The sequence below is a fragment of the Carassius carassius genome, chromosome 17, assembly GCF_963082965.1.
Source record: "Carassius carassius chromosome 17, fCarCar2.1, whole genome shotgun sequence".
NCBI lineage: Eukaryota > Metazoa > Chordata > Actinopteri > Cypriniformes > Cyprinidae > Carassius > Carassius carassius.
The window spans coordinates 13,281,941-13,308,667 of record NC_081771.1 but is presented as its reverse complement, the minus strand read 5'-3'; the positions used below and the strand labels follow the sequence as shown (position 1 = coordinate 13,308,667).

General features: G+C 38.3%; 1 protein-coding gene across 2 annotated transcripts in view; it reads right to left on the bottom strand.

The window, feature by feature from the left end:
* Window positions 1-8,678: 8,678 nt before the first annotated feature.
* The window catches only part of mast2 (microtubule associated serine/threonine kinase 2), a 169,879-nt gene continuing 151,830 nt past the window's right edge, over window positions 8,679-26,727 (bottom strand). For both annotated transcript variants that reach the window (XM_059570961.1, XM_059570960.1), the window contains 19 exons: window positions 25,409-25,510; window positions 24,063-24,195; window positions 23,688-23,752; window positions 23,267-23,376; window positions 22,898-23,106; window positions 22,654-22,792; window positions 16,725-16,857; window positions 16,465-16,630; window positions 15,986-16,087; window positions 15,666-15,788; window positions 15,420-15,529; window positions 15,129-15,283; window positions 14,710-15,002; window positions 14,286-14,495; window positions 13,785-14,011; window positions 12,710-12,832; window positions 12,492-12,628; window positions 12,181-12,365; window positions 8,679-12,020 (listed from right to left, as the gene is read on the bottom strand). In XM_059570961.1, coding sequence (XP_059426944.1) covers window positions 10,069-12,020; window positions 12,181-12,365; window positions 12,492-12,628; window positions 12,710-12,832; window positions 13,785-14,011; window positions 14,286-14,495; window positions 14,710-15,002; window positions 15,129-15,283; window positions 15,420-15,529; window positions 15,666-15,788; window positions 15,986-16,087; window positions 16,465-16,630; window positions 16,725-16,857; window positions 22,654-22,792; window positions 22,898-23,106; window positions 23,267-23,376; window positions 23,688-23,752; window positions 24,063-24,195; window positions 25,409-25,510 — 4,674 coding nt within the window. In that variant the 3' untranslated portion in view covers window positions 8,679-10,068. The remainder of the gene's footprint in view (window positions 12,021-12,180; window positions 12,366-12,491; window positions 12,629-12,709; window positions 12,833-13,784; window positions 14,012-14,285; window positions 14,496-14,709; window positions 15,003-15,128; window positions 15,284-15,419; window positions 15,530-15,665; window positions 15,789-15,985; window positions 16,088-16,464; window positions 16,631-16,724; window positions 16,858-22,653; window positions 22,793-22,897; window positions 23,107-23,266; window positions 23,377-23,687; window positions 23,753-24,062; window positions 24,196-25,408; window positions 25,511-26,727) is intronic.

The window sequence follows — 26,727 nt, the reverse complement described above, 5'->3', positions numbered from 1 at the left end:
TGCTGATCGAAAGCTTCTGCAATTTAAAATGATCTCAGCTTGACGCGCAACCGCATATGCACACGCAGCACAAAACACACCATAATATACTGTTACAGGGTCCCTTAGTAATAATAATAATAATGATAATAGCAATAAATCCCAAAAGTCTTTGCCATTTTGATTTATGGACAGTCCTTTATTAGTCCAGAACAAACATTTACATATATGAATAACATATGAACCTATGAATAATTAACAGGCTCATTTCTTCTGGCCTTCTGAAGAGGGTCGAGGTACTTGCATCTCTAACCCTTCCAGTGCTCACCGGAAAAATCGGGCAGCAGGACTTTCAGCATAGCATTCATCAAAACACCTTTTCTGCATTTTAATTTTTTCGAAACAGTGACACATTGGACGGGGTGATCTATCTTGTTCCATGGAGGGAGGCAAAGACACGAAGACATGAATTCTGATGAGTGGCGGGACGGGCTCAGAGGAAGGTGTGTGGATATGCGTGGAGAGGCCAAGGTAATTATGGTCTTTTAGAGTAATTATTCAGTCATAACAGAGTGGATCTGAGAGGAGATGATTAGTCCAGACCTCTCATCTGAAACACATTCATACACTGATTATACGTCATTACTCTGCACCACTCACAATGCAAATAATGCTGATTTCTGCCTGTCCATGTGTGTATTTATGACCATTTTATGACCATGGATTTCATAATGGACATCTAGGGTTTCTTAAATGAAGAATTGTATTTATTTAAATTTTTTTACTAACACTTTTGATCAATTTAATGCATCTTCACATAATAAAAGCAATAATTTCTTCAAAAAGTCTTACTGACCCCAAAGGTTTGAATGGTAGTCTATAAATAAAGCTAAGGCATTTGGGTTCTAAATGAAATTCTATGGTCTCAATGTTGCAGCCAACATTTCGCTGCACAAAATACTGTGGTCGTCCCAAACAATGTTGATCCTCATTACAGGTCTAGGCTTTTTTTATTTTTTTTTTCTGGGTTTTGAAGATGAGAGCATTATGTCGCGTCATGTCCATGTTGGCAAATATACATAATTTGGCTGCTGCTATCAAGAGAAAGATTTGTGCTTAAAATACTGTCAACAGCAAAAACATAGTATGGGAAGTATCCGCTCATTGTATTTATATTTATTCAATTTATACAATACAACTTTAGACAGGCAGCTATTTACTCTGCTTAATAATTATGCTTAAATAATTATTTCTTAAGTGTGTCTGATGTTAGTTGTACTGTATTAGCAATGTTTTTCCCTTCTGTCCACAACTCAGATCTGCAATGCATTTTTTACCACACAAACAGCCGGTTAAATAACACAGTTTAATGACTCTATCTGGGAAAATAAAGTCAATAACACAATGAAGGTCTGAGGAGCATTCACCATTTACAGATCAGCATCAGAAGGGTTTATTCAGTGATAATCCTAAACCATTTAACTCAACTAACTTTACTCACTTTGATGGTCAGACAAACCTCTCTGACCCACCTACTGATGGTAAGGGGATATAGGATGGAAGGTTAATTCACAAGGGCAGTGCGGTGAAGCGACATTTGAGGACAGAACATTGGTATAAAGAGTAATAGAGAAGCCCACGTGGAAACTTTGAACACAGAAAGTTTCACAGCTTTTAAATAAATAAATAAATCTCCCATTCCTTTCCATGTTCATTTATTATTTTAACTTTTGCTTTTGATATAGGGCACAAAACAAATTGCAAATAACTAATGAATGGGAATCAATGGATCATAAAAATATAATAAAATAAAATGTAAACTCTGGTATTGTTCATTGAAGAGTCACATTCGTCTTGTCTTTGTTCAAATCAGGCTGGAAAAAACAACAACGGAGGGTTAATTGCATTTGTCCCAAGTGCTTTAATTGTGACATGGCACAGGATATGCCATACTGTATACCATACTGTAGCCTGTTACACCCGATTAGAACCAAAGCTTTTCCACTAACATAGGACATAGTTCAGAATCCTTAGAACGCTTTCCTCTGCCATCTGCTGGTTAGGGGTAAGTGGATAAGGTCATAATCCTTTTACAGTCAATACATTTAAAAAGAGCAAGACTAGGGGAGATTTCCATAACAGCAAAACGTGTTACTAGTGTCCTAGAAGATTCTTCACCGCTGGGAAGTGATGAGGTAATGAAAAGAGACTGGGGGGATAAAAGAGAGATTATGACAAATAAATGATAAAAGCTGCAAGGACTGCAAGAGTAAAGGACAGGAAAAGATTGAAATGAAAAATTAAAAAGTGCAGGAATAAGGGTGCACTGAAAATGGTAATGCATAAGAATTGGCTATTTTTTTTTTAAGTCAAGTTTCAGTAGACTGGCTTGCTCCATGCTTAGCCCCCCATTTTTCTTTTTTGCTTCTGAAATTACGTATTTTTAGAGTTGTACAGCTCTCATGAGCTTGAGCAGCAAATCAAATATTCTGTGTAATCTTTGAATCTTGAGAAACTTCATAACTTCCGACCGTGTTTTTTTTTTTTTTTTTTTTTGTGACACACAGAGACCCTCAGCTCATATGTTGTGTAACTCCGTGAAAAATCACATAAAACTTTTTCTCTGTTTGTGGGAAAATATTGATCGCCCCTTTCATTTTTCACCCAGGGCAAAATTGAATTCTCTGCCTTGATAATATTTGCCTCCCTTGAACAAATCAATTAATCTGTCCCTCCTGACTTACTCTCTGACTCGCTGAATTTTTCGCTCTGTTGTCTGAAGAGGCCAGCACTTAAGAAAGCAGCTGCCTAACCCTATTAAGTTCTTCTGCAAAAGCCTGTTCTTTGGACTCCATTCAACTGTAAGAGCGTGTTGGGAATTTATCCAGTAAACTCCTTCTCCCTGACATCTTTACAATATATTACATAATGATCCAGGCACCACTGCTTCAATTACAAACCAGTACAGTGGTTTTAACTCATTTAAACAAGCTCCACCTGATTAGTCTTGAAATCTCTCCGATATTTAGAGGATGACAGAAATGAAGCAATGAAGAAAGGGAATATAGAAGGGAATAGTGGACACTCAGAGTGCAGGGGCTTTGTTCTCACATCTGCACTTACACTTTTCACCACAGGGGGACACTGAGACAGACAAACACAGTCTTATTCACCTTATAATGTGTAGCCTTTTATTTTAATTCAGTTTCCATTTACATTTTGTGTGAAGACTTTTTGACTGGACATTTAACAAGTTTTATTGTAACCTGCTTATTAACTTCTTGTCTTTATCTAAAGAATAATATTTTATTTCTCAAAAATAATTAAATAATATAATTAATCTGCTAAAATCTCCATCAAGTATTAATCTGGGTTATTTTATGAGTTTATTAGCTTGCCTTTTTTTTGTGCTCCATGCAGCAATGACTTAAACTGATAGAGACAATAGATAGAATGACAGGTAATAATAATAATAATAATACTAATAAATTATTGTTATTACTGTTATACAAATGATGATATCAATAATAATACTAACAATAATAATAAATGTTCAAATAACAAAGGTAATTACATTTAAAACAATTGAATAAAAAGCAGCCGTACTGGAGAATTAATCAAATGAATCTGATACCGAATAAAATATACCAGGTATGTCTTTGTGTGGCACATGTCTCAATCAAATACTGCCCTCCCATGGCTTAACCGTGTAACCATCAATACAATGCAAAGGGGATTTTTATTCTTTGTTGATTATATATTTTGTTGCTAAAGGACACCCAGGTGTGTCTTAGTCCTGAACTGTGCAGTCGAACACAACCAAAGCACTAAAAAAAAGACTAAAAATATTTGTACAAGCAACAGTGCACCATGCAGCCTGTAGTTTTGGCTTCACTCTTGGTGTTTCTATATTTACAGGTGAGACTACATGATGCCTTCACATATAGATGGATGGATAGAGATAGAGCAAGAACTTAAACTTTCTTTTTCAGTGCTGAAGTCTGAACTTAGACCTTCATTATAGATAGGCAGCCAGACGGGATTTTCAAAAACACAGAACCTTGATGAATTATTAATAACATCAAGACTGCAGAGTCTTGGGGCAAACACACAAACACTGTTGATTCTCTGCTATTAAAATTTAATGTTCTATCAGCACTGTAATGTAGAAGATGGTGTGACCAGAGAGAGGAGAAAATAACAGAGTGAGAAAATAAAGGACTCATCAGTTGAATGTTAGAGGCCACGCAGAATCTCAAGAGATACAAGAGCAGGAACATCTGTGTTTTTAGGGCTTGAAAAAAGAAAGGGAGCAGGGAGACCACCTGCAGGTGTGTTTGAGCATATGCACATGCAGGTGTGTATGTTTTGGAGGGGTTCCTCTCTCACCTTTCCCCAGGGAGCTGGGCTCTCGTGCAGGGAAGACAGGATCTTTTATCTTGGCTGATGCCCCAATGAATCAGAATGACAGTGATGGAGACCCCAGTGGCCAGACCCTTACATAGACCCAACTCTCCCATCTGTCATTATTAACCCCTACTGAGGGAGAGTTTTGAGATTTAACCACTATTTATAACTATTTATTCAAACAACATGAGAGAAAAATTAAAACCATTTCTTGAAGATTATTGTGTCTGCACAGCAGTTCAACAGAGAAAGATACAGCAAGAAAAATTTTCTCTACAGTAGCTATAAGTCCAGAAAGTTGACCTAAAGTTGACTTAAACTATAACTTTTTTTTTTTCTGATTGATCGCTGAGTGCAAGAGTGCTGTAACGTTACATATTTCCAAAAACAGAGCAATTTGGAATTTCGAATCAGGCAAAATTTTTCTTACACTGATTTGGGCGTTTTACATATTTTGAATATCAGGCTGCTTTCTGAATTCTGAGACTGAATTTCCCAATGAATTCTATGTCATGATGTAAATCATTTAATATCATATAAAATTCTATTAAAATTAACTATTGAATCATTCATGTTCACAATCTGCAGTATAGCCTTCTCAATTTCAGGTTCAGGCCTTCTTAATGACCCACCAGCAACAGTTCACTCACAGTTTCTTTACTGCTATCAAAATCCACAGGCTTTCAGATCTTTTCCTTGGCATGCAGTATTAGGTGAGCTGAAATCCCAATAGCCCACTCTATTTCTCTTCTCCACGGGCTAATTTATTGCTCTCAGCAACTGAACTTTCACACTATTTGCCTGGCAGGCAACATCAAGTCTGCACACTGTACAGGTTATGGGTGTGTGTGCACATTTATCACACAGAATAAGGCTCAGTAAATGTGGCGCGTGGTACCACAGAGAGCAATTAGCCTATAATGCAGCTTCCAACTGCCATTCCTCTATGTCATGCTATAAGCAGGTAAAACAAATTGCTAACATCTAATATCAGAACAAACTTATGAAAGCATTTATTATGCATCCTATTATCTAGTGCACCCAAGTCAGTTTGGAAGGTTAACTTTCAACATGTGGTTCATGCTCTTAAATAAGATACAATGATTCACCTGCATGCAGACTTGTCACATTTAAACTGAATCAATAGGTAGTGAAACCTTCCTTCCTTTCCATTTCCTCAAGAAAACTTGGAAGTGAAAAAAAAGGGAGAGGATTGGGGAAAATAAATTCTGAAATAGGGGAGAATTATTGCCCCCCTGAGGCCCTGCCCCCCTTCGCTCTTTTTCTAAAATCCATTTGGCCTGTTCCCCCCATTAGGCTGGCTGTCAGGCAGTGGATGCTGGGATGGGCGGCAGTGTAGAGAGAGGCAGGAATGGAATGAATTTACCCGGTCATGTAGACAGACTCAGCCAGCAATCCATCAGTGGCACCAGCTTCATGTCAGAGGGGGGTGGGACAAGAGGAAGAGACACACTGGGTCATCAGCGCATCTTCATTCTCTAGTGGTTTGTATGCCTTTGGGAGATGGTAAGCGAGGGGGTCTGTGGAGCAGGTTTGAGTGTGCATTTTTCACTATGTATACTTTCCTAATAGGGAAACTAGTGAATGAAGGCAAGACAGAGTCCAATTATCTCCTATGGCGGGCGTCTTTTTAGCAAGCCAGATAACCTTCGACCCCTTTGTCTTTGCCCTCAGGGCATAACAGCTCTTGAACATACACTCAGTGCATCTGAGAGCCCTGAGAAAACACACACTCACCAGAACCTAATGGACTTCATTACTTTGTCTTGTCAATGCCTAGCGTTGGCATGCTACGCCTATTAACATGGTGTTTACAGTATGTCTTGTGCTGACTGTCTTCTGCATTCATTATGGCAGTGAGTTCCCTGAAACAAGCTTGTGACAGGTGAGCAAATACCAAAATAACTGTCCATTAGGGATCTATTTAACATGCCTTAAATAGGTTAAATGAGCTGATAGTGAATTTTTCAATGCCCTTCTTTATTTAAAACTGGCTTCCCATGCAACATTGAACAGATTTAACTGCATCATGGAAAAAATTTCACTTTTCTTTTTTACTAAAGAAGATCCAAGTGAAGTGTTTAATAGATCTTTAGAGAGACCAACTACTTTTACATCTGAACTCCAAGTTCAAGAATATACTTTTCTATTTTTATTGTTTTACAGTTTCACTTCTGCAGAGAAGTATTACACTTTTGATATTCAGTGTTGTAGTGCCATTTGTCCTAGCAATGGAAGACAGGCATGTTTTAAACTGGCTTGAAAAGGTCGTTTTTGCTATTCAATTACAGATGAAAAACATTCTGTTGAATGCAACACTATTATTCATTTGCAGTTAGCAACATCTGTTTGGTAGATTCAACTTAATGATTTGCATGAATAAATACAAGACGCATGCTGAGTTACTTTAAAAAAAAATCTTTATTATTCATAAGGTAGGATTAACAACAAACATGCGTCTTACCACAATAGAAAAATGTAAGATATTGCACTGGTTTAACTCTAGCAGATTTTTCTTTTCACTTGTGTCTGTACAACCACATTGTCTCCTTTAGTCTTGGACAAAGCATGACTGACACACGGACAGTGCCCTAAATCCTTGACACTAGTTTACCATTGACTCCCATGTTAGTGTCAGGTCTTAAAATAAGCACAGTATCTAGTCATTGTCCCATTCCATCTGTATCACGTCTAAGGCAGTGGCCATTGCACACCAAATAACTTCAATTATGTTTATATTAAAGACACTCAGAACACCAGACCTAAAAATATTTACATAAAAGTAAACCATCTCATCTGTGCTGCCATTTGGGTCAAACACCAACACACACAGACATTAGGAGGGCAGTGGTTGGACATAGAGCCTATATGCGTGTTTATGGTAGGCAGATGTAAGTAGTGCATGTATGTGTGCTCCAAAGGTTTTTTTTTTTTAGATCATAAAGAGCCAAGCTATACCACAGGTGAGAGGTGGCGGCTAAATTTGTTCTAGACGGTGTGTGAGATTACATTTCACTAGTGCGTGCATGGTGGCATGTGGCTGCGGGACATTGATGGATGACCACCGCAGGCTTTCTGAAACCAGACTTCACCTCAACAAATAGCCCAACCATCATCAACATCCTCATCACGTACACAAGAAGGCAGTTAGCATTCACTTTTACAGCCCAAGGCAGCTCACGAAAAGGGAGCAGAGATGAATTTAACATTTACATACTGTTTTCCTTTGTTAAGAGCACAACGGGTAGAATGTGAAGCAGGTCTTCAGAGACTATAGGTAAAAAATTTGTGAAAAACTAAATACTAGGCTAATCGAGCGAATGCAACAGTTTCTTGACACAATGTCTTTACACCCTGTAAAATCTCAAATGCAATGCAGCCAGAAAGGAAATCACTAGTGGTCTGCCATCATCTAAGCTACAAAATGTGCCTGAGCACTCGCACTACACGTATGACACATTATTTAGACATGATGCACTAGAGTGTGCTGTTTACAAATGATCTCTCAAAACACATGTAATCATTTAAGGGCAGTTTCTATAAGCCCTCCCAATTTAAGTTTGGGTTTGAGAATGATAACTTTGGAGTGGGATTCAGTTGTAGGTCATAACTTTTGGACATAATGGTTAAGCGTTGTTCTTAACTGTATATTTATGCCTTGACCACTAGTGTGTAGGATCGAGACACTCTAAACACTAACAAACCTGATTGCCCACAGATGCATTTCAAACTTCGTCCAAATGCCATTCTCACCACAAGTGCATTTTTCACCGATCATGGTGCCCAGGTTAATCAAGTTTTTCAGGAATTAAGCTTCAGGCTGCAGTGCGATCAACAGCTCCATTCCTTAAAGAAGCATTAAGTGTGCAAGACATCCATTCACATTTTATATGGACAAAACATGAATAAGGTTATAGAGTAACTGTACATACTATCATCATGTGATTCAATCACAATCAGTTATAAAGACCAACTAAAAACACTTTTTTTGACAACTTTCTATGTGGGCAAGGTCAAAAGGAGGGCAGGAGTATGTTGGAAAGAGCCTTTAAGGATTGACTTGCTCTTAGCAACTAGACATTTTACTAGGAGCAAGTGTTGAACATTAAGAAAAAAATGGAGTGGTAAACTGAATGTAAACATAATACAGACAAACTGGTTTTGATTATAAATGTAAAAGGTGGTTAAAAAATTTAAGTTCCACAGGTTAACCTTTAAATACATTAGTGTTAACACATTATGTCAAGATAATTTGAAAACGTACCACAGTCTCACTTACTGGTCAAACCCCTCAAGACCCCAACTGGGATCTAACTGGATACTGTATTTATTGGTTTTCATATTATTGACACACAAAATAAAAAAAGGGTTTGTGCAAATACATATTTGCCTGGTATATGACAAAGGGCTGAATCAGACTGATATGGCAAAGATAGGACACCAGTCAAGAAACACACTCCCACTGTCTAGGGCATAAAACTAACAAATAACAAGACTTTTTAAATATGCATTATATAAGAACCCACACAAACAAACACTCAAACATGCTTCTGTACAAGCACACGCACACACACACCAGAGGCAAGTCTGCTGAAATACAAAAACAAAAAAGCAAACAAATATACAGAGACAACAGCTAATTGGTCCAGATTTTAAAATGAGAGACAATAAAACATGCAAGCTGATGAACAAAAAATAAAATGGTCCGCTTGAAATTCTGAACAAAGACGAAACCAAACAAAATCTAGACATAATGATGTGCAAGTTACAAGTAGTCATGAGCTAAAATGTAGCTTGCCAACATTACTGAGACCTGAATGATGGCCACAGATCACATGATTTATTATACATAGTAACTCCAAATAATTTCTAAAAACGTTTATTTCTTATTAGAAACATTGAGTAACATGTAAAGAGGTCATTTATGTAATTAATGGCCATCATTCTCCCCCATTATACATCCAAAATTTAGTTACCATATACAACATTGGTGATAACTGTGCCTAAGGGGAAATCTGAGGTTGAATTTTCATAGACATACATCTCACAGCTGTCCGACAAAATGTGCAAGTGAGAAAGACAGAAAACGCAGACTGTTTTTTCTTTACTGTTTGATCCTACAGGTGTGATGAAATCAACTTTGTTTGTGAACATTGCTTGGGATACGCTACTCTTATTGCTGCAATATGTCTTCCTTCAAAGATGAACAGGCAGAAAGAAATACAAGTGAAATGCTGAGGTTTTGCTTTAAGGCACAACTATAACTACTACAAGAGAAGATTCTTTAAGTAATATAAAGATAATATGAAGAGGTAATACACTGTAAGTGGACACGGTTTCTGTCTCTCAGGGCCCAGACCCAAGCAATTTTCCAGGTTTTATAACTGCTAAGAAAAATACTCAAAAAAAAGAAGGAACAAAAAAATCTAACAATTATGAAGCCTCAGTTATTAAGTAAATGGTAGAGCATAGAACATTTTGAAATTAAGCTGTTGAGATAATCTGTAAACACATCCATCTCTTCCCTCTGTCTCATCTTTCCAGTCATTTCACAGGGATACTGAAATTAAACAGGACAACTGCTTTGTGTTACAATGTGTATTTGTCTGTCATAGGCAAGTTAAATTAAAGCTGGAGAAAATGGGTCTTTCTGCAAGACTGCTACGTTGTCTTGTTGGATTTGTCTCGTGAAGTAGTGGAACTAGGCTTTGCTTGGGCCTGAGATTGTGCTTCAGACCTAGGCCTTGGTGCGGTGCCACTTCTCGGAGTCACTGGTCTATCCTGATGTTCTTCTCCAGCTTGGGAGTTTAGAGGAGTTGGCCTTTTGGAAGTCCCTGGGACCTCTAAAGATCTCTGTGAAGTTGAGACTTGCTCAGATTTAGATGATGTTTGTTTAGAGGGAGATTCAGTCAGCAGTGGAGACTGGGAGCCGGAAGCAGCAGATGGGCTCAAGTGGACAGGAGAATCAGAACGCTCCTGACGACAATCTTTTATCTTTGGGTGGGTGGGATCTGTCTGGGGATGCTGGTCCTTTGTCCTCTCCAACGCCTCTTTAGTACCTGGGATGTTGAGTTTGACAGGGCCAAGCACACTCTTAGCCACAGTGGCCAGTTGAGACACGACTTTGTCCATTCCACTCTCAGATGGAGAGGATGCAGCAGCGGCAGCTGCAGCCTGTCTGCGATTGTCAGCCTCCTTCATTTCCTTGGTGATGCCTCCAGTTGGTGTGGTAGAAACAGGGATATCCCTGGTCATTCCAGAAGTAGTGCTAGGATCTATTTTACCACTGGTCTTGGACCTGGGCTCAGAAGTTTTTGGGGTTCTCCGGGGGTCCAGTGGAGGTATGGCGGGTTTGACAAATGGGTCTTTGCTGACAGAGGTAAAGGCACTACCATGGGTGGAAAAGGTGCTGGATAAAGGGCTGGGTTGAGACGGAGAAGGCCTTACAATAAACTGAGAGTCCTGTGCCTTTGACTCTTTCTTTTTTGACTCTTCAGCTAGTGTTGAACTGGAGCCTTGGGCCACAATACAGGTTGTAGGATTCTGTTCTGGGGGCTTGGCTGTACCTTGCATTGACAGTGAGGCTGAAGTTTGTGTCTGAGATTGAGTGGTACTTTGGCTTTGTATCTGCAGTCCTATGCTGGGCTGAGGTAAGCCTGGGGGTGCAACTGTTGAGGGCAACAGTCCCAGTGTTGGTGGAGCTGCTGGTCCCATCCTGATGGTATGGGGAGAGGCCATTACAGTAGCAGGCCTCAAGACATGGCTTGGAGGAACATAGCTTGTCCTACGTCCATCTTGGCTATCTTCCGACCCTTCATCTGTCTCATCCTCTGAGGAGTCAACCTCATGGATGGCGTCCTGTTTTTGAAGAGACTCTCGACGCTCAGCGCGATCCTGGCGTATGGCAGACAGCTTGTCTTTCAGTTTACTCTTCCCAGGAACAAGTCCCAGACTTCCAGTTCCAGACTCAGGACCTTCTTGCCTGCCCAGTTTACGAACTGAACCTTTCTGCAGGCTGCCCTTTTCTGCGGGAGACACTCTTCCTCCCATTAGAGTCTCACTGGCTGACTCCTGCAGGCTCTGTAGACTGGGGTCTCGCTGCAGCATCTCTTTTTTAAAATCTGAATGTGAGGTATCAAGACTGTGTTTGCGGCTGGCACCAACTGGCAGCTTTTTATCAGCAGCAGATGAAGGAGAAGGAGATGAGGATGAAGAAGAAAGAGAGGATGCAAGCTTCTCAGCTGATTGGACACGCTTGAGCAGAGGAGAGCGAGGAGGGTCTGCACTCTTTGGGCGGGATATCTGTCTTACTAATGGAGGTGAAGAGTGGAGTTTGACAGGGAAAGACTGGCCTATTGAAGAAGTGATGAGTGAGTGGCTAGACAGGGGTGAAGGAGAACGCTGTGGGGAGGTGCTCTGAGGGGTGGGCGATGGTGTACGAGCCAGAGGGGATAATGGGATATTGCCTGCAGACTTCCGGCGGGGTGAGCGATACTGGCGCTGTAGTTTGGGAGCCAGACCATGCAAGGAGCTTGGTCTTATCTGACCAGAACTGGCAGGAGAGTTTGGCACACTGGAGCTAGGTGAGCTACTTTGGGATGAGGCCCCACCAACTGCATTAGAGAAAGAGAAAGTTTATGATCATGATTTGATAATGGGGAACTAATTACAATATTGTATGTAGATGACAACGTTAAATGAAATGAGAACATGATTTGACATGACATTACATGCATCAAAATCATATTGGCATTAGTTTGTATGCAGCTTCACCTGAGTGGGCAGAGTCAGGTGTGGAACGACAGCCCTGTGTGGGTGAACGAGGGGACATGTGCGTGGGAGACCCTGGGACACTTTCACCTGATGAGACTGAGCGGTTCAGAGAGGACAGGCTACGACTGGTGTGGAGAAGGGTCGCCTGCTTGGTGATCTTACGAAACAGGGAGTTCCTCTTCTTACTGTAGTGGATATACAAGTATATACAAACCATAAATGGCACAGCAAATGTAAGTCTGAGGAACTGAAATGGGAAGAACTTTGTATGACTTAAGTTTTTGGATTTGATGGTAAACGTTAGGCTTCACCTGTCTTGTCCTTCTCTGGTTTTGGTTCTTTTGTTGCGCCGGGCCATTTTGGATTTGTGGCTGGTTTTGCGTGCAGGGCCAACTTTAATTGATGTATTCTCAAAGGGCGTTGCAGAAATGGACACCTTACTGCCGCTCTGCAACATAAAAAGTAATTAATCTGAAAATCTATCATTTCTAAAGCAACGATGCTCATCAGATTAGGGCTGCCAATTTACCTTGAGAATGAGCTCTACAACTTCTGTATGCACAAGTCCATGGACAGGCTCTCCATTAACATGCGTGATGAGATCTCCCTCTCTCAGTCCAGCCTCATGAGCAGGTCCCCCAGCTTCTACGTGCTGCAAAGCCACATGTTAGAGCACTCAAAACTAGGATTGGGTATCATTTGGGGTTTTTTACGATACTGGTGCCAAATTGATACTTTTTAATTAGTACCAGTGCCTGAACCTATACTTTATTAAAAAAAAAGAAAAAAAAAAGACCCAAAATAGGATGGATTGGCCATTATTGAGCACTATAAACACATATAATATACGTTTCATTCATAGTAGATGCCAGAGGGCCCCCTTGCGCAGATACTCCACATGTGCATCACAGAAGGAATAGAACTCAGTAAATCCCTAATATGTACAAAGGCATTGCTATTGCTGTAACTGAGTAAATGGAAGATATAAACATTTTGAATGACAAAAAGACAATAAACATTTAATTGCGACAATGTAGTTTATTTGTGTTATTCAAGTCATCTTTGGCATTTTCATCATAATTAAGTATATTTATAATCCATTGCTAATCAACATAGCCTTTTTACCATATGCTTTTTTCAGTACAGTGCATATTTTCTGCCTTATTCTGTGACAAGAAGCCACATCAGATCACAAAAGGAAGCAGTTGTGGAGTAAAAATGTTATAGTGTTCTCTTTTGTTGGACAACAGGTTTAGAAACAATTCTCACTGCAAGTCATTACAAGGGAAGTTTAGCTTTAAGCATTTTAATTTAAGAATGTTTAGCTTAGCTAGCTAATGGTATCTACCTGCTGCCATTAAAGCAAGTATAATTGTTGCGTTCATGTTCTCCTCGGATGCTCTCATTTCCCGAGTTGTGCATTATATTTCAATCGATCGCTCAAGTACTTAAGTGGCTCCGAAATAAGGTACTGAAATCTGCGTTCTGATTCGGTTCTAGTACATACTGGTTACATATGTGTTTCGGTAGCCAACCTTACTCAAAACCACAAATTGGTGCAGTCTAACTGCATCATGAAGAATAACAGAATCTGCCATACTCACCCAGACCATATGGTGCACAGTATATATGTCTGTGTCTCCCATGTAAACCCTGATGGCACGCAGGGTGAAACCATATTTCTTGCCCGCTCGGTTGATGACTATGGCAGGTTTGACACTAGAGACAGCTGGGGACAGGTCTCGGCTGGGTGAGGAGTCACGTGATGAAGGGTTAGACGAGAGAGAGTGAGGGGACATAGGACTGGCCAGAGGAGAGGCACCGTGGTGATCTGAAAGAAAAAAGAAATAGTGCTACAGTTAAAGTGTGACAGTCCATCACATAAATTTTTTTCTAAAAGATAGATACACCCAATCCAAACAAATTACTAGTAAGACATGGTCCATATTGGTCCTGGTACAATATTTCTATCAACAAATCATAAGGATAGCAGAAGAATTAGGATTGTTAACCTATCGACATATGTCATCCTGTTGTTTAAGAAGCAACAAAAAAAAAATTTTGCATGGCAAAACTACAATGATCATTGTAACTCTTGACTTTACCAGCAGGGATCATAAGTGAGAGGGTAGTTGCTGAAGCTGACTTGATAACTTTGTTAAGTGGACGTGATGTGTGTTTCTCTGTATCTCCTGAAAGCAGTCTGTGGCGAGCTCTACGAGCTGCCAAATCACTGATGGCTTTAGGAGTAGAGTTTTCAGATCCTTCAGCACTGTAGCGAGAAGCTCGATCCAACACGTCACCAGAACTACCAGCTGAAATCACACAAAAAAATTAGCAGAGATACTACTACAGAAAATAGCAAACTATCAGAATGGCCCAATATGGTGTAATTTAAAATAATAAATCCCATTCATTTTTATGTTATTTTTTATGTTATTTGTGTTATTAACTGTCTTAAAAATATTTGTAACAATTTTCAACTAAAGCTAGAACAGATACTAGTCCCCAGAATAATTCAAGACTGACGTGTGACTGTGGATTGGCTGATCTGGCTGGAAGTGGACCCTGGTGTTGTTGGCGATTCATCCAGCCTGAGTTCTCTCTCCACAGGGAGCTCTGGTATGGCCTGAGGCAGATCTTCCCCACGAGGGCCCCTCACAGGGGTCTTCCTACCCCCCACACCATCATCCTCTTCGCTGGAAATGGCAAATCGAGGCATTTCGATGATGGCCGAGCAGCAGCGTCGACGTACGGTCAGAGGCGGGCTGGAGTCGCTCTCGGTGTGAGATGACTCAGAAACAGAGAGTCGCTTCCTTAGGCTACAAAAGCCCAAATGTCCAGTTCATTACACCATGTTGAACAAAAAGTGAATATATTTTTCAAAAAATACATGACTAAATAATTTATTATTTGTTTATCAGAATCATTTCAGGTTATTCACTCACATTTCAGGTGAACCCACCAGCCAGCTCCGGTCTCGAGACTTCAGGCCACTGAGATTATCAATACGCTCTCCTCCCTCTTCACTAAGACTGCGCTTAGTGGGAGGAGGGGTGCGCTTCTCTTCATGCAAGGAAAGACGCTCCATACTACTATATACCTGAAAAAGGCAGACCGACAGGTAGAGATGAAGAGGAGAAGACAGATTAAGTTAAAAGGCAAACAGAAACAGAAGAAAAAGCAATACTGCAGTACTTTTGCTGTTGTTAAGAGTGTAAGCATGTGTTACTTCACACCTTGCTGAATCGTGGTGAACAGGAGGAAAACTGACGGATCTCCAAATGGTCATCCTCATTTGTGTCATCCTCTTCCTCTGAGTCTACGTGATGATACCGATCTGAGCGTGCTAGAGGGTTGAAGAAAGAAATTTCAAATAGGGTTTTAGAAAATATAGGCCCATGTTGTGTTCATCTGTATTACAGGTAGAGAATAGAGTGTCTTGTTATAAATTTCTCTACAATCTCTGCAGCCTGAATACATACTGTCAAAGTAGCTAGTGTCATCCTCCGACTCCAGCTGAGGAATAAACTCTGCCTTCTGCCTCAAGAGACTGTTCCAGTCCAGATCAGTAAAGAAACGGTGCTGTTTCACCTCAAACGCACTCCCTTTGAGACAGGGAGAGAGAACATCTCTTCAAATATTTCTCAAAAACAGAGATAGAGGATAGCATTTAAGTCTTCTTTCTGTTCAGGTTTATTCATATACTATTAATCTCAGCAGATCAGTCAAGTCACTCTTTTAAGACATAACCAGAGGAAGTCAGAGTATGTGTAAGTAAGTTTTAGTTTGTGTGCTAGAGGACCTGTTCCCAGACGCTCCAGAGGGTTTTGCCGCAGTAGTTTGGAGATGAGATCTTGAGCATCCGGAGGCAAAGCTTCATCACCTTCTGGCCAGATTATCTCATCTATTGAACCACACATACCGAATCATATTTCTGAAAGTCCCCTCAACAACAGAATTAGGTTCACAGAGTTTTTTTTTTTTTTTTTAATCAGAGTATTTTGATATCTTAGATTAAACAAGAACAGTCTTAATTTTGTGTGTATTAAAGTATAGTGTATTAGAGTGTATTAGAGTGTATTAAGTTTTCCAAAATTAATTAAAGACTGGTAAAGCAGATTACACTGATAAGGAAAGTGAGACTTATAATGATAAATTAATTAATATACCTACAAGTCAAATGTTTGGGCACTTATGTTTGTATAGTGTATACATCATGTTTCTCATTATGACATTTTTAAGGAAATAATATTTTTAACACTAAATATTTTTAACACTAACCACTGATGACTTGTCCAAACAGTTCCTCAGGTGTATCCCCAAAAAAGGGAGCACATCCAACGAGAAACTCATACAAGATGACTCCCATGGCCCACCAGTCCACTGGCTTTCCATAGCCCTGCCTCAGAATGACCTCAGGTGCTATGTATTCAGGAGTACCACACACCTGTTGGAGAGAGAAAGAAAGAGATTTGAGATTTACACAGCTTCCTTTTAATAAATCAATAAATAACAATGTAAGAGGCAAAAAGTCTCTGTACCTGCTTGTCCAGAAATTCTCGGGTGTCTTTTTCAATGTGACCCTCATATAGATTGGTTGTTAAGCTCATTAAACCAATCTTGGACAGGCCGAAATCTGTCAGTTTGATGTGTCCCATTGAAGTAATCAGGAGACTGTTGAAAAACCCATTCTTTATTCAGACATCAGTGAATATGAAAAGGCCATCTATTTATCTAAAAAGGTGTCTAAACCAGTTTTTTTCCAACCTTTTTTCTGCCGCGGCACAGGCACACCACCACTAAGCATAAGCATCATCAGAGTTGGTATTTTGGCTTTATGTATGATCAGACACTTGCAATTAATTTCAGAAAATCATACTTAAATGGATTTAACAAGGTTTTTGACAACCAAATAATGGAGATCTATGTTTTTTTCATCATTAGAACGGCCACATCTGAAGCATTTAATTAATTGCATTACGTTTTCATCAGTTTGTAGGTTATAAAGTTTATTGTAGCTATATGGGTGCTCTGTTTCAGCTGTTGTTTAATACATTTGAACAAAATCTCATGATATAAATAATGAACCACTATGCACAGGATATTTAAAACACAGAAAAGTATATTGCCTATAACTGGACAGCAAATGCTACAACTCTTCTCTGCTCTTTAAACCCCCTCTGGGAACCACAAGTCGCATGGGTTGTAGTGGTGGGGTGTCTCAATATTGTAAATATTTTGTATCATTATATTGTATCAATATTGTAAATATCATACAAGCAACATGTAAAATTTGTGTAAGACCTAACTCTATGCCGGTGAACGACTTTCACCATGAAAGGGAAAGTTAAAAACTAACAGTGCTTTCGTCATCTGACGACGCACAAATTAACGGCGCATATTCTCTCTGAGACGACGAGAGACAAATCCCCTACTTAATATGTAATGTATAACTGTTTTAATTTATATCCTTAATGTTTCTCTTGTAGCCCGTACATAGTGAAAACAATGAGAAGAAACGTATTTCGTGTTGACGTATTTTCGTGTTTTTGAAAGTGTTACCAATTTTATTTAGTCTTTAGACCTTTAATTCATTGTAGGCTATAACAGACCTGTTTTAAAATACATTTTTAAAACATTTTCAATGAGAACTAGCCTAAGCTAATAGCCTAATCTTTTATCATCTTCACAGTGTGTCAGTTATGCGGTGATGCGCTATGAACATATGCGCTATGTTGTTTATCTGGCCCCTGTTTATAAACCTACCTTGAAAAGGGAAAAAACAGAGAAGAGATTAGTTCCTGTGTGGTCTGAAGACTCAATTGAAGAGTTGAGGGGATGCTTTGAATGTACCGACTGGGAATTGTTTAAATCCGAGTGTACTGATGTAGACGATCTTAATGAAACTGTGACCAATTATATTGTATTTTGTGAAGATTTGGTAATTCAAAAGAAACCTTTTTTACGAATAATAAGCCTTGGATCACTAAACATGTCAAAAACTCGATTCATTGAAGGAATATTTATTTTAAACAAGGTGATAGTATTCAGTACAATGAGGCTAACAAACTAGTTAGAAATGAGGTGAAATTTGCAAAATTACGGTATAAGGAAAAGATAGAAACTATGTTTACAAATGGGAAGTCTCATGTAGCCTGGGATGGAGTAAAGTCTATAATTGGAATTAAACAAGAATAAATGTATTACTTTAGGAGGGAAATCTGATCATGAATTAGCTGATGATTTTAACTCTTTTTACACACGTTTTGATAATCATGACTTTTCAAAAGATTTATCTGATTATTGTGGGAATTCAGTGACTCAGAATACTACTGTTAAATTTCAAATTAATAAGGCTGATGTACATAGTTGTTTTGGTCAGGTTAAGGTTGGGAAAAGTCCAGGCCCTGATCATATTGGTGGTAGGCTGTTGAGGAATTGTGCAGAGCAGCTTTCAGGGATTTATTCATTTATTTTTAATGAATCATTAAAACTTTCTAAAGTCCCTCGTCTATGGAAAGATGCCATTGTGGTGCCAATTTCGAAAAAAAAGAAATTCTCCTTCTCTTAAAGATTATAGGTCTGTTGCATTAACCTCTTTGGTTATGAAATCTTTTGAAAAAATAATAAGGGAGGAGATTTTAGCCTCAACACATTTAGCACTTGACCCTATGCAGTTTGGATATAGATCTGGTAGAGGAGTTGATGACCAGTGTTGGGAAGGTTACTTTAGAAATGTAATAGGTTACATATTACAAGTTACCCTGTTTAAAATGTAATAGTAGTGTAACTTTTTCAATTACTTTATTAAAGTAATGTAACTAATTACTTTTGAGTACTTTTTGATTACTTTTCTAAATTTGTGAAAATTAAAGAATAATAAATGAAAGCATATACATCAACTTAAATACATTTATCTAATAAGCATGTGACGCATTCTGTGTAATAAACTCCTGAAACATTGGTGTTTTTTTTAAACTGCTGTCTCTTTGTATATGATGATAGTTTTCTCAAAATAAGTAAAATGCACATGAAGTGACACAGAGCAGTTCTAGAAATTATGTTTATGTGCTCGTGTACTCCTATATTGAGGCGGCAGAGGTTGAAAACACTGCGAGCTTCAGTAGGCCTATGTGTAGTAAATGAAACCATGTCTTTGCCATTAATTTACAGGAGGGGCGGACTGGAAAAAAATTCTGAAAAATTCAAACTCATACAAACAAATTCATGGACAATACTATTTTTTTGTATGGACCTGACATAAAAAAAGGTTTAAATCTTTAATTTGGGGACATGCAAAATAATTAAAAGTTCTCTCCTGAACTGCACCTTCACTTCTATTTTTCTCTTCAGTCTCTTTATTTTGCCCTGTTATCCATCTCTCTCATGACTTTAATACTCAAGATTGAACAAAACTATACTTTACAATACAATACTCTACAATACTACAATATCTTTATAGAAAAATCCTAATACTGTACAGGAGTCATGTTTTTCCCTTACAAAAATTAACCATGCTTTTATTAGCCTATATAAAAGTAAAATAACCTTGTTTTGTTTTTGTTTTTTTGCAAATGGATTTGTATTTATTTTTAAATAAATACATTTGTAAAATAATTTTACATTTTTGGTTACCACAGTTAAACAATAGTAACCATTTTCTCTGGATTTATAGTTAAATATTAAAATGTTAATTTTCGTAAGGGTTGTGTTGTTGTCTGTCGTAGCTCCCCCTAAACCTATAAAAAAATCTGAATTTTTTCAGCTATATTACTACTGTAACATTACAACAGATAATAATGATGTCCTTTATATAGTATTTTGAGTGATGACTGATGAGCAACGTGCTGCTGCTTGATTAATTAAATAAAAAAACAAAGACAAAAAAGCATCATTACAGATGAAACTGACCTGAAACCCTGAACAGTAGTTCTGCTTCTCTGCTCCAGCTATGCGCTTCCACAGTCCACTCTTCTCTCTCTCTCTCTCTCTCTCTCTCTCTTGCATTGATTACTCTGAGTCTGATCCAAACCGTTTGGCGGAGGCGCGGAGAGCGCGCGAGTCATCACTAACACTTCATGACTTAGAGATTTCATTATCAAATGGCGAATTCGCAAATGATCGCTTTAGTATACAATAATGATATTAAATAGTGGGGCAAAATCGGCTGCCAGGACTCCGGGAATTGTCCCGGTTCTCCCGGTGTCCAGTCCGCGCCTGATTTCCACAGACAGGCAGAATGTGCAAGTCATATATTGCATTTTTTGGGCTTAATATTCACAGACACTAGTCCATGTCATGTTTTGATTCAAGTGTACTGACCTACTTTTGATTTAGTCATCCAAAATGTGGCATATTCTGTTCGCGTTAGGCATTTAGTTTTTTATGACTGGATTCTACGAAACAGACTGTGTTTCCGCATCCCGGAAATTATTAGGGCGGTATGTCTCAGAATAGTCAGTGCAATTTGGGAAAGAAATCAGTTAAATCTGTAGGTGGATGTGTGTAAATATTCAAATGTAATCCTCTTTGTAATCGTTAAAAATTTCATAAGTAACTGTAATTTAATTACTCATTTTTTCGTAGTAACTGTAACTAATTACAGTTACAATAATTTTGTAATTAAATTATGTAACGCCGTTACATGTAACTAGTTACTCCCCAACACTGTTGATGACGCCACTTGTACCCTACTGAATATGATTTTAAGACATTTGGAAGGAAAAAAAAAATCATGTACATTTGCTATTTATTGATTTTTCTTCTGCTTTTAATTGTGTTCAGCCTTTTATCTTGGCAAAGAAATTGAGAGATAATTTTCATTTAGATTTAAAAATTGTGCGTTGGTTGGTGGATTTTTTTAAACAATAGATCACAAAGAGTATGTGTCAATGGAGTGTTGTCGAATGTATTAATGTCTTCCACAGGTACCCCACAGGGTTGCGTTTTGTCCCCTCTTTTGTTTTCTTTATATACTGACGATTGCCGTAGTATTTTTAATGGAAGACACATTGTTAAATTTGCGGATGACTCCGTGATTGTGTCTCTTCTTAATGAGTTTGAATCAGATTCTGGTCCAGTGACAGATCATTTTATCCAATGGTGTGATGCTTCATTTTTAAATATTAATGCTTCGAAAACAAAAGAGATGTTCATTGATTTCCGTAAGAAGAGCTCTGTCATAAAGGGACATCAGGTAGAAGTGGTTACCAAGTACAAATATTTAAGGACTGTACTTGATGATAAATTACAATTTGAGGCAAACACTGATATTATTAGAGGAAGAGCTCTTCAGCGTATGTATTTTCTAAGGAAACTTCGATCCTTTAACATGGATGTTTCTTTCATGAAAATGTTTTATACTTGTTTTATTGAAGCGGTTTTAATTTTTTCTAGTATTTGTTGGTATGGTAATCTTAATGTTAAGAATAGGAGGAAGTTGTCAAGCATAGTTATAATGTGCAGTAAGATAGTGGGGATCGAATTAAGGACTATGATACAAATTTATGAGCATAGGACGACTAGGAAGGGCCAGTTAGTCCTTTCCGATGTCACTCATTCATTGTGTGTTGATCTTCAACTACTTCCTTCAGGACGGAGATTTAAACTCCCCTTGTGTAAATCAAATAGATATAGAAATTCATTTATACCTGCTGCAATTAGGTTTTTAAATGATTTATTGTAATTTGTGTGTTGTGTTGTTATATGTATGTGTATACTGCTGTCTACACAAAGAATTGCCCTTGAGGACAATAAAGTTTAATCAAAAAAGAAATTATTGCAGAGCAAATTAATTGTAATATTCATTTAATAATAAAAGTAACCTAGTAATAATAGCCAAAATGTAACAAGCCTACATTAATTGGAAATTTAAATATACTCTTAATGACAATATTTAATGCTTTTGACAATATCTCTTGCTATCATCAACACATGATTTTCCTTTTTTCAACGCACCCCGTCCTGTTATTCAGGGGCCCCCCTGCCCTGTGTTCCTATCTCCTATGCCACCATTTGCCATTTCATTGTGAAGTAGTAGTCGTCAGTCTGTGAGTTGTGTCGTGGCACTTCATTCTGAATGGAGGTGGGGTGGAGTTATGAGGTTTGACTGAATTTGATGATCCAATGGCGTTAAGAGGTTTAGTCACAAGCTCTTTTGAATGCTTTTCATTGGTTAAATATTTGAAAACCCCACAAACAGACATAACGATGACCCATAGCACTGATTTTAAATAATAATAATGAAATATAATAGAGATAAAAAAGGTTTCTGATAACTTTCCACGGCACACCAGACGACCTGTCATGGCACACTAGTGCGCCGTGGCAAAGACAAGTGATCTGTTGCAGCCTAACAAGCATGTTTTATATTCGTATAAAGTAAAATGGAATTTAAAGGATAAATAAAGCCCCATAAATTGACGACAATGTCAACTACAGACACTGTGGTTTGGTGTTACATGTACTTACTTGTCAGGTTTAAGGTCTCTGTGCACGATGCCGTAATTATGAAGGTATTCCAGTGCTAGAACAGTCTCAGCAAAGTACATGCGTGCCATGTCCACAGGCAGAGCCCCAATGTGCTTCAGCAAAGTGGCACAGTCCCCACCTTCAGACACACAAATAAACACTTTCAACTTCAGCATTACTGTGTTGTATCCTACACTGTAATCCTACATGAACACAGTCACCCTCCACAAAGAGTGTTTCTTACCCTCCACATACTCCATAACCATACAAAGATGCCTCCTTGTCTCAAAAGAGCAGAACATGCTGACAACAAAAGGGTTCTCTGCAAATGTCAGGATGTCTCTTTCCACAAAGGCCTGCTGGATCTGGTTTCGCAGGATCAGGTTCTGCTTGTTGATCTTCTTCATGGCAAACCTCTGACGGGTCTCCTTATGCCTCACCAGAAACACAGCCCTGAGTGGAGAGAGACATGTATTACTATTGAGCTTGAAACAGCCTTCTCTATGACGCTATGATTATTAAAGAGTGGTGGAGAGCCAATTAGATAATTACAAATTTCAAAGGTCTTAGGTATTTCATTCATTGCTGCAGTAGTGAAATCCTAAAGTCTTACCCATAGGCTCCATTACTAATGAGTTTAATGGTCTCAAAGTCTTCCTCACGTGGAGTTTTAGTTTTGGGTTGAGGCTGAGGCTGGAGTGGTTGTACAGTGGCTCCTCGACTCTGCATATAAACACAAGCACTTGGTCTTAGTGGAATGTTATTATATACAATCAATAGTGTCATTTAAGACTTCAAACCTATTAAAGCAGTGGTCACCAATCTCGGTCCTGGAGGGCCGCTGTCCTGCAGAGTTTAGCTACAACACACCTGTTTGAAAGTCAGTATGCCTAGTGAGATCTTGATTAGCTGGTTCAGGTGTGTTTAATTGGGGTTGGAGCTAAACTCTGCAGGACAGCGGCCCTCCAGGACCGAGATTGGTGACCCCTGTATTAAAGACTCAATTCTACTGAAGACTCAATTCTATTACTCACATCTGTGTAATCTGTCTCTGGCGTTTCAGGGTTACCGCTGTCATAGCTGCTCAGCTGTGCCATTTCTAGAGAGCGAGAGTGAAAGAAGCAAACAGATGTCATTGAAAAACAACATAAATGTCATTGTGGTTCCTGATTTATTACAACAAACCTAATAACAGAGTTGCTTCATACAATCCCCAAAAGCTTCTGGACACTTATGCTACACCTAAAAATGTATCAATGTATAAGATAATAAAATATCAAAACAAATATCATTTGTTTCTGCAGATGCCACATGGTCTGATTTTTATTTATTTTTTAATATCTCATACAATTTTTAAGTGTAGCCTACTGTTCAAATGCTTTTGAGGCCACTGTAAGTAGTGTTCTTACCCTCAAGGGGGTCCCTGGTGAGGCCCAGCTGGCTGATGATGTATCGAGGGATGTCAGACTTGATGCACTGACCTTCTTTAGCATGACCTTCAGCAGCCTCTAACAGGTGGTAAAACTCTTCTGGATCAAACTCCTACAACACATAGGGTGAATTAGGGAGTATTTTAGGTTCACATGATATGAATATTAAAATCTGTTACTCTATAATTACATTAAGGTATTGGAAAATATTTTTTTTTTACATTTCTGATGCTGTCTGGAATAGACATGGTTCAGCACATGGAATTTTTGGAATATCATGGAATTTAAAAAGGTATATTCTAGACATCAAAAGTAAGGGATTTAATTTTTTATTTTGGGGGGGGGGGTGTCAGAAAAGCAACAGTTAAGTTTGTAAAACTACTATCAAACTAAGAAATATGGGAGAAGGAGAACAACAGCTGCCTTTTTTCTGTTCATTACAGGTCATGGAAATTCAGCTTTTTAGTCAGGGAAAGTCAGGGAATTTGACTTTGAATTGGAGTTTGATTTGGCTAAGAGTGGGAACCCTGAATAGATCAAACATCAAATATTTTAGAACTAAATTGTCAAATTATGATAAACCTATTACTTGTTTCTTGAATCCTGATTCCAGACAAATATTTATAATCATTATAATCATAGGACTTCTTCAACATTTTGTAACAGGCTAAAAGGTCCTCTTATTTAGGGCATTCACACAAATAGTTAAAGTAATTCTACATATAAAGTATTTTTTACAAAATATAATTTAAGAATATAAATAAAATAAGAGCCAAACAAACGGCCCAGCAAGGGCCATTAGCTGTCCCTAATTTAATGAGCACTTTAGAATATTTTTCATGTGCTTATTGAGGCAGGTTTGGGTCCAGGTGCCACACTGAGGTATTTGGGATGCATTGTGCACACATGAAGCAGAATAGTTTAACAGCTCATTGCTCTCTCAGCTGCTAGTCCATCAGTGCTGAGCTGTACTGTATGTTGTCATACTACCGAATGCACCAGATTACTCAAAATACACATGTGGCCACAGACACGGAGACCTGCTGCTTCTTGTGGTAGCCAGCTTTTGTGTTTACATGTGTTTACATAATGCCTGGCGTGATTAATTTTTTTTTTTAACAATGCAGCAAATCTGACAAATCACTATGTATTTTGAAGCTTTACAATGTGGCCTTGATTTAACATGCACATTCTTCAAGGCAAATCTAGTATTTTAATTATATGGTGCTTAGCATGTGCTTCATTAACTATGGTACGGCAGATTGCTCTGAAGCCTCGGTACAAATAATGTCCAGATTAGACTCCTTTAAATTATCAGTGCTTACCAAACACTCCAGCAGACGGGCGGGACGGGCGATGATAATCATCAGCTTTTTAACCAGCTGGGTGACAAATGTCACCTCCCCACTTTCTGAACGCTCATGAGCCTGGCAACAAACAGAAAAAAACAACAGATTTGAAATAGCATACCAACATACTAATCACAGTTTTCAGTGTGTACTTTTATGAAATGAACACTAATAATCTACATTTGTCAAAATGAGCAATACATATAAGATACATATTATAGCACACTGGGTGGAATATTATATACTACAATGTAATGCTTTTAACTTGACCTTCCGCTTTCCCAGTGACGAATGAGTCGGAAGCAAAGAGATTTTTGACACTCAAAGCACTACAACAAGAGATAATTGAATGAGGTGTACAAAGAGAGTACATAAAAAGGAAGAGTGTAAAGCAGCAGAAAGGAGAGAGTTCATCAATAGAATAGAGAAGAGCCGTTCAGAGTTGATGGTTAAACAGCCGGCTGACAGTAATAGAGCCATCTCTGACAGACAGGACTGCCACCTCAGGGGATGTCTAATCAGCTTCTGAATTATTTATACAGGTAATGAAACTGCACACACTCAGTATAATAAAAGGTCTCTGCACTGAGTAAATACACTATAGACAGACAGAAGTAACAGCAGTGAGAGATACAGGATGAGGGAGGGATCTGGTTTTATCTTACCTTAAACTAGATCAAATGAGATACTCTATACTAAGTTATATATATATATATATATATATATATATATATATATATATATAAAAGGTCAATAGAGGATTCTCAGGATTCCTCTAGGGCCAAACCTCATGGTGCCAGCCAGGTCACTTAAGTGACCCGGCCTTGAGATTGGCTCCTGTTTTTTTAATGATGCAACCATGGGAGACTGAACGATACAGACTGGTCATTTAAAAAGGTAAAACTAGTCTGACCTTAAGACAAATGTCCAGTTTAATAAATAAAGCCTATTAACAAGAACAAAGACCTTATAGAAAGAGAAACCAAAAGAAAAAAAGAAGATGAATGGAACTGTTACTATAACATAGTACAATACGAAATAGAGATGCATGATATACCTGTACCATATCAGTTATAAGCCAGTAATAATGATTTTGTGTTAATTTATTGCTATTGCTCAATATTAAATACATATTGGCAATAATTTAATTGTGCATATTTTTCCCCCAATATAAAATAGTGTAGAACTTTAATCAGGGTAATGTTATCAAAATTAGTAGATCATTAATAACTAAATTCTGTGTTTTATGTATAGACATATACTATATTTATAAATCTTTCTACAATTGACAATTT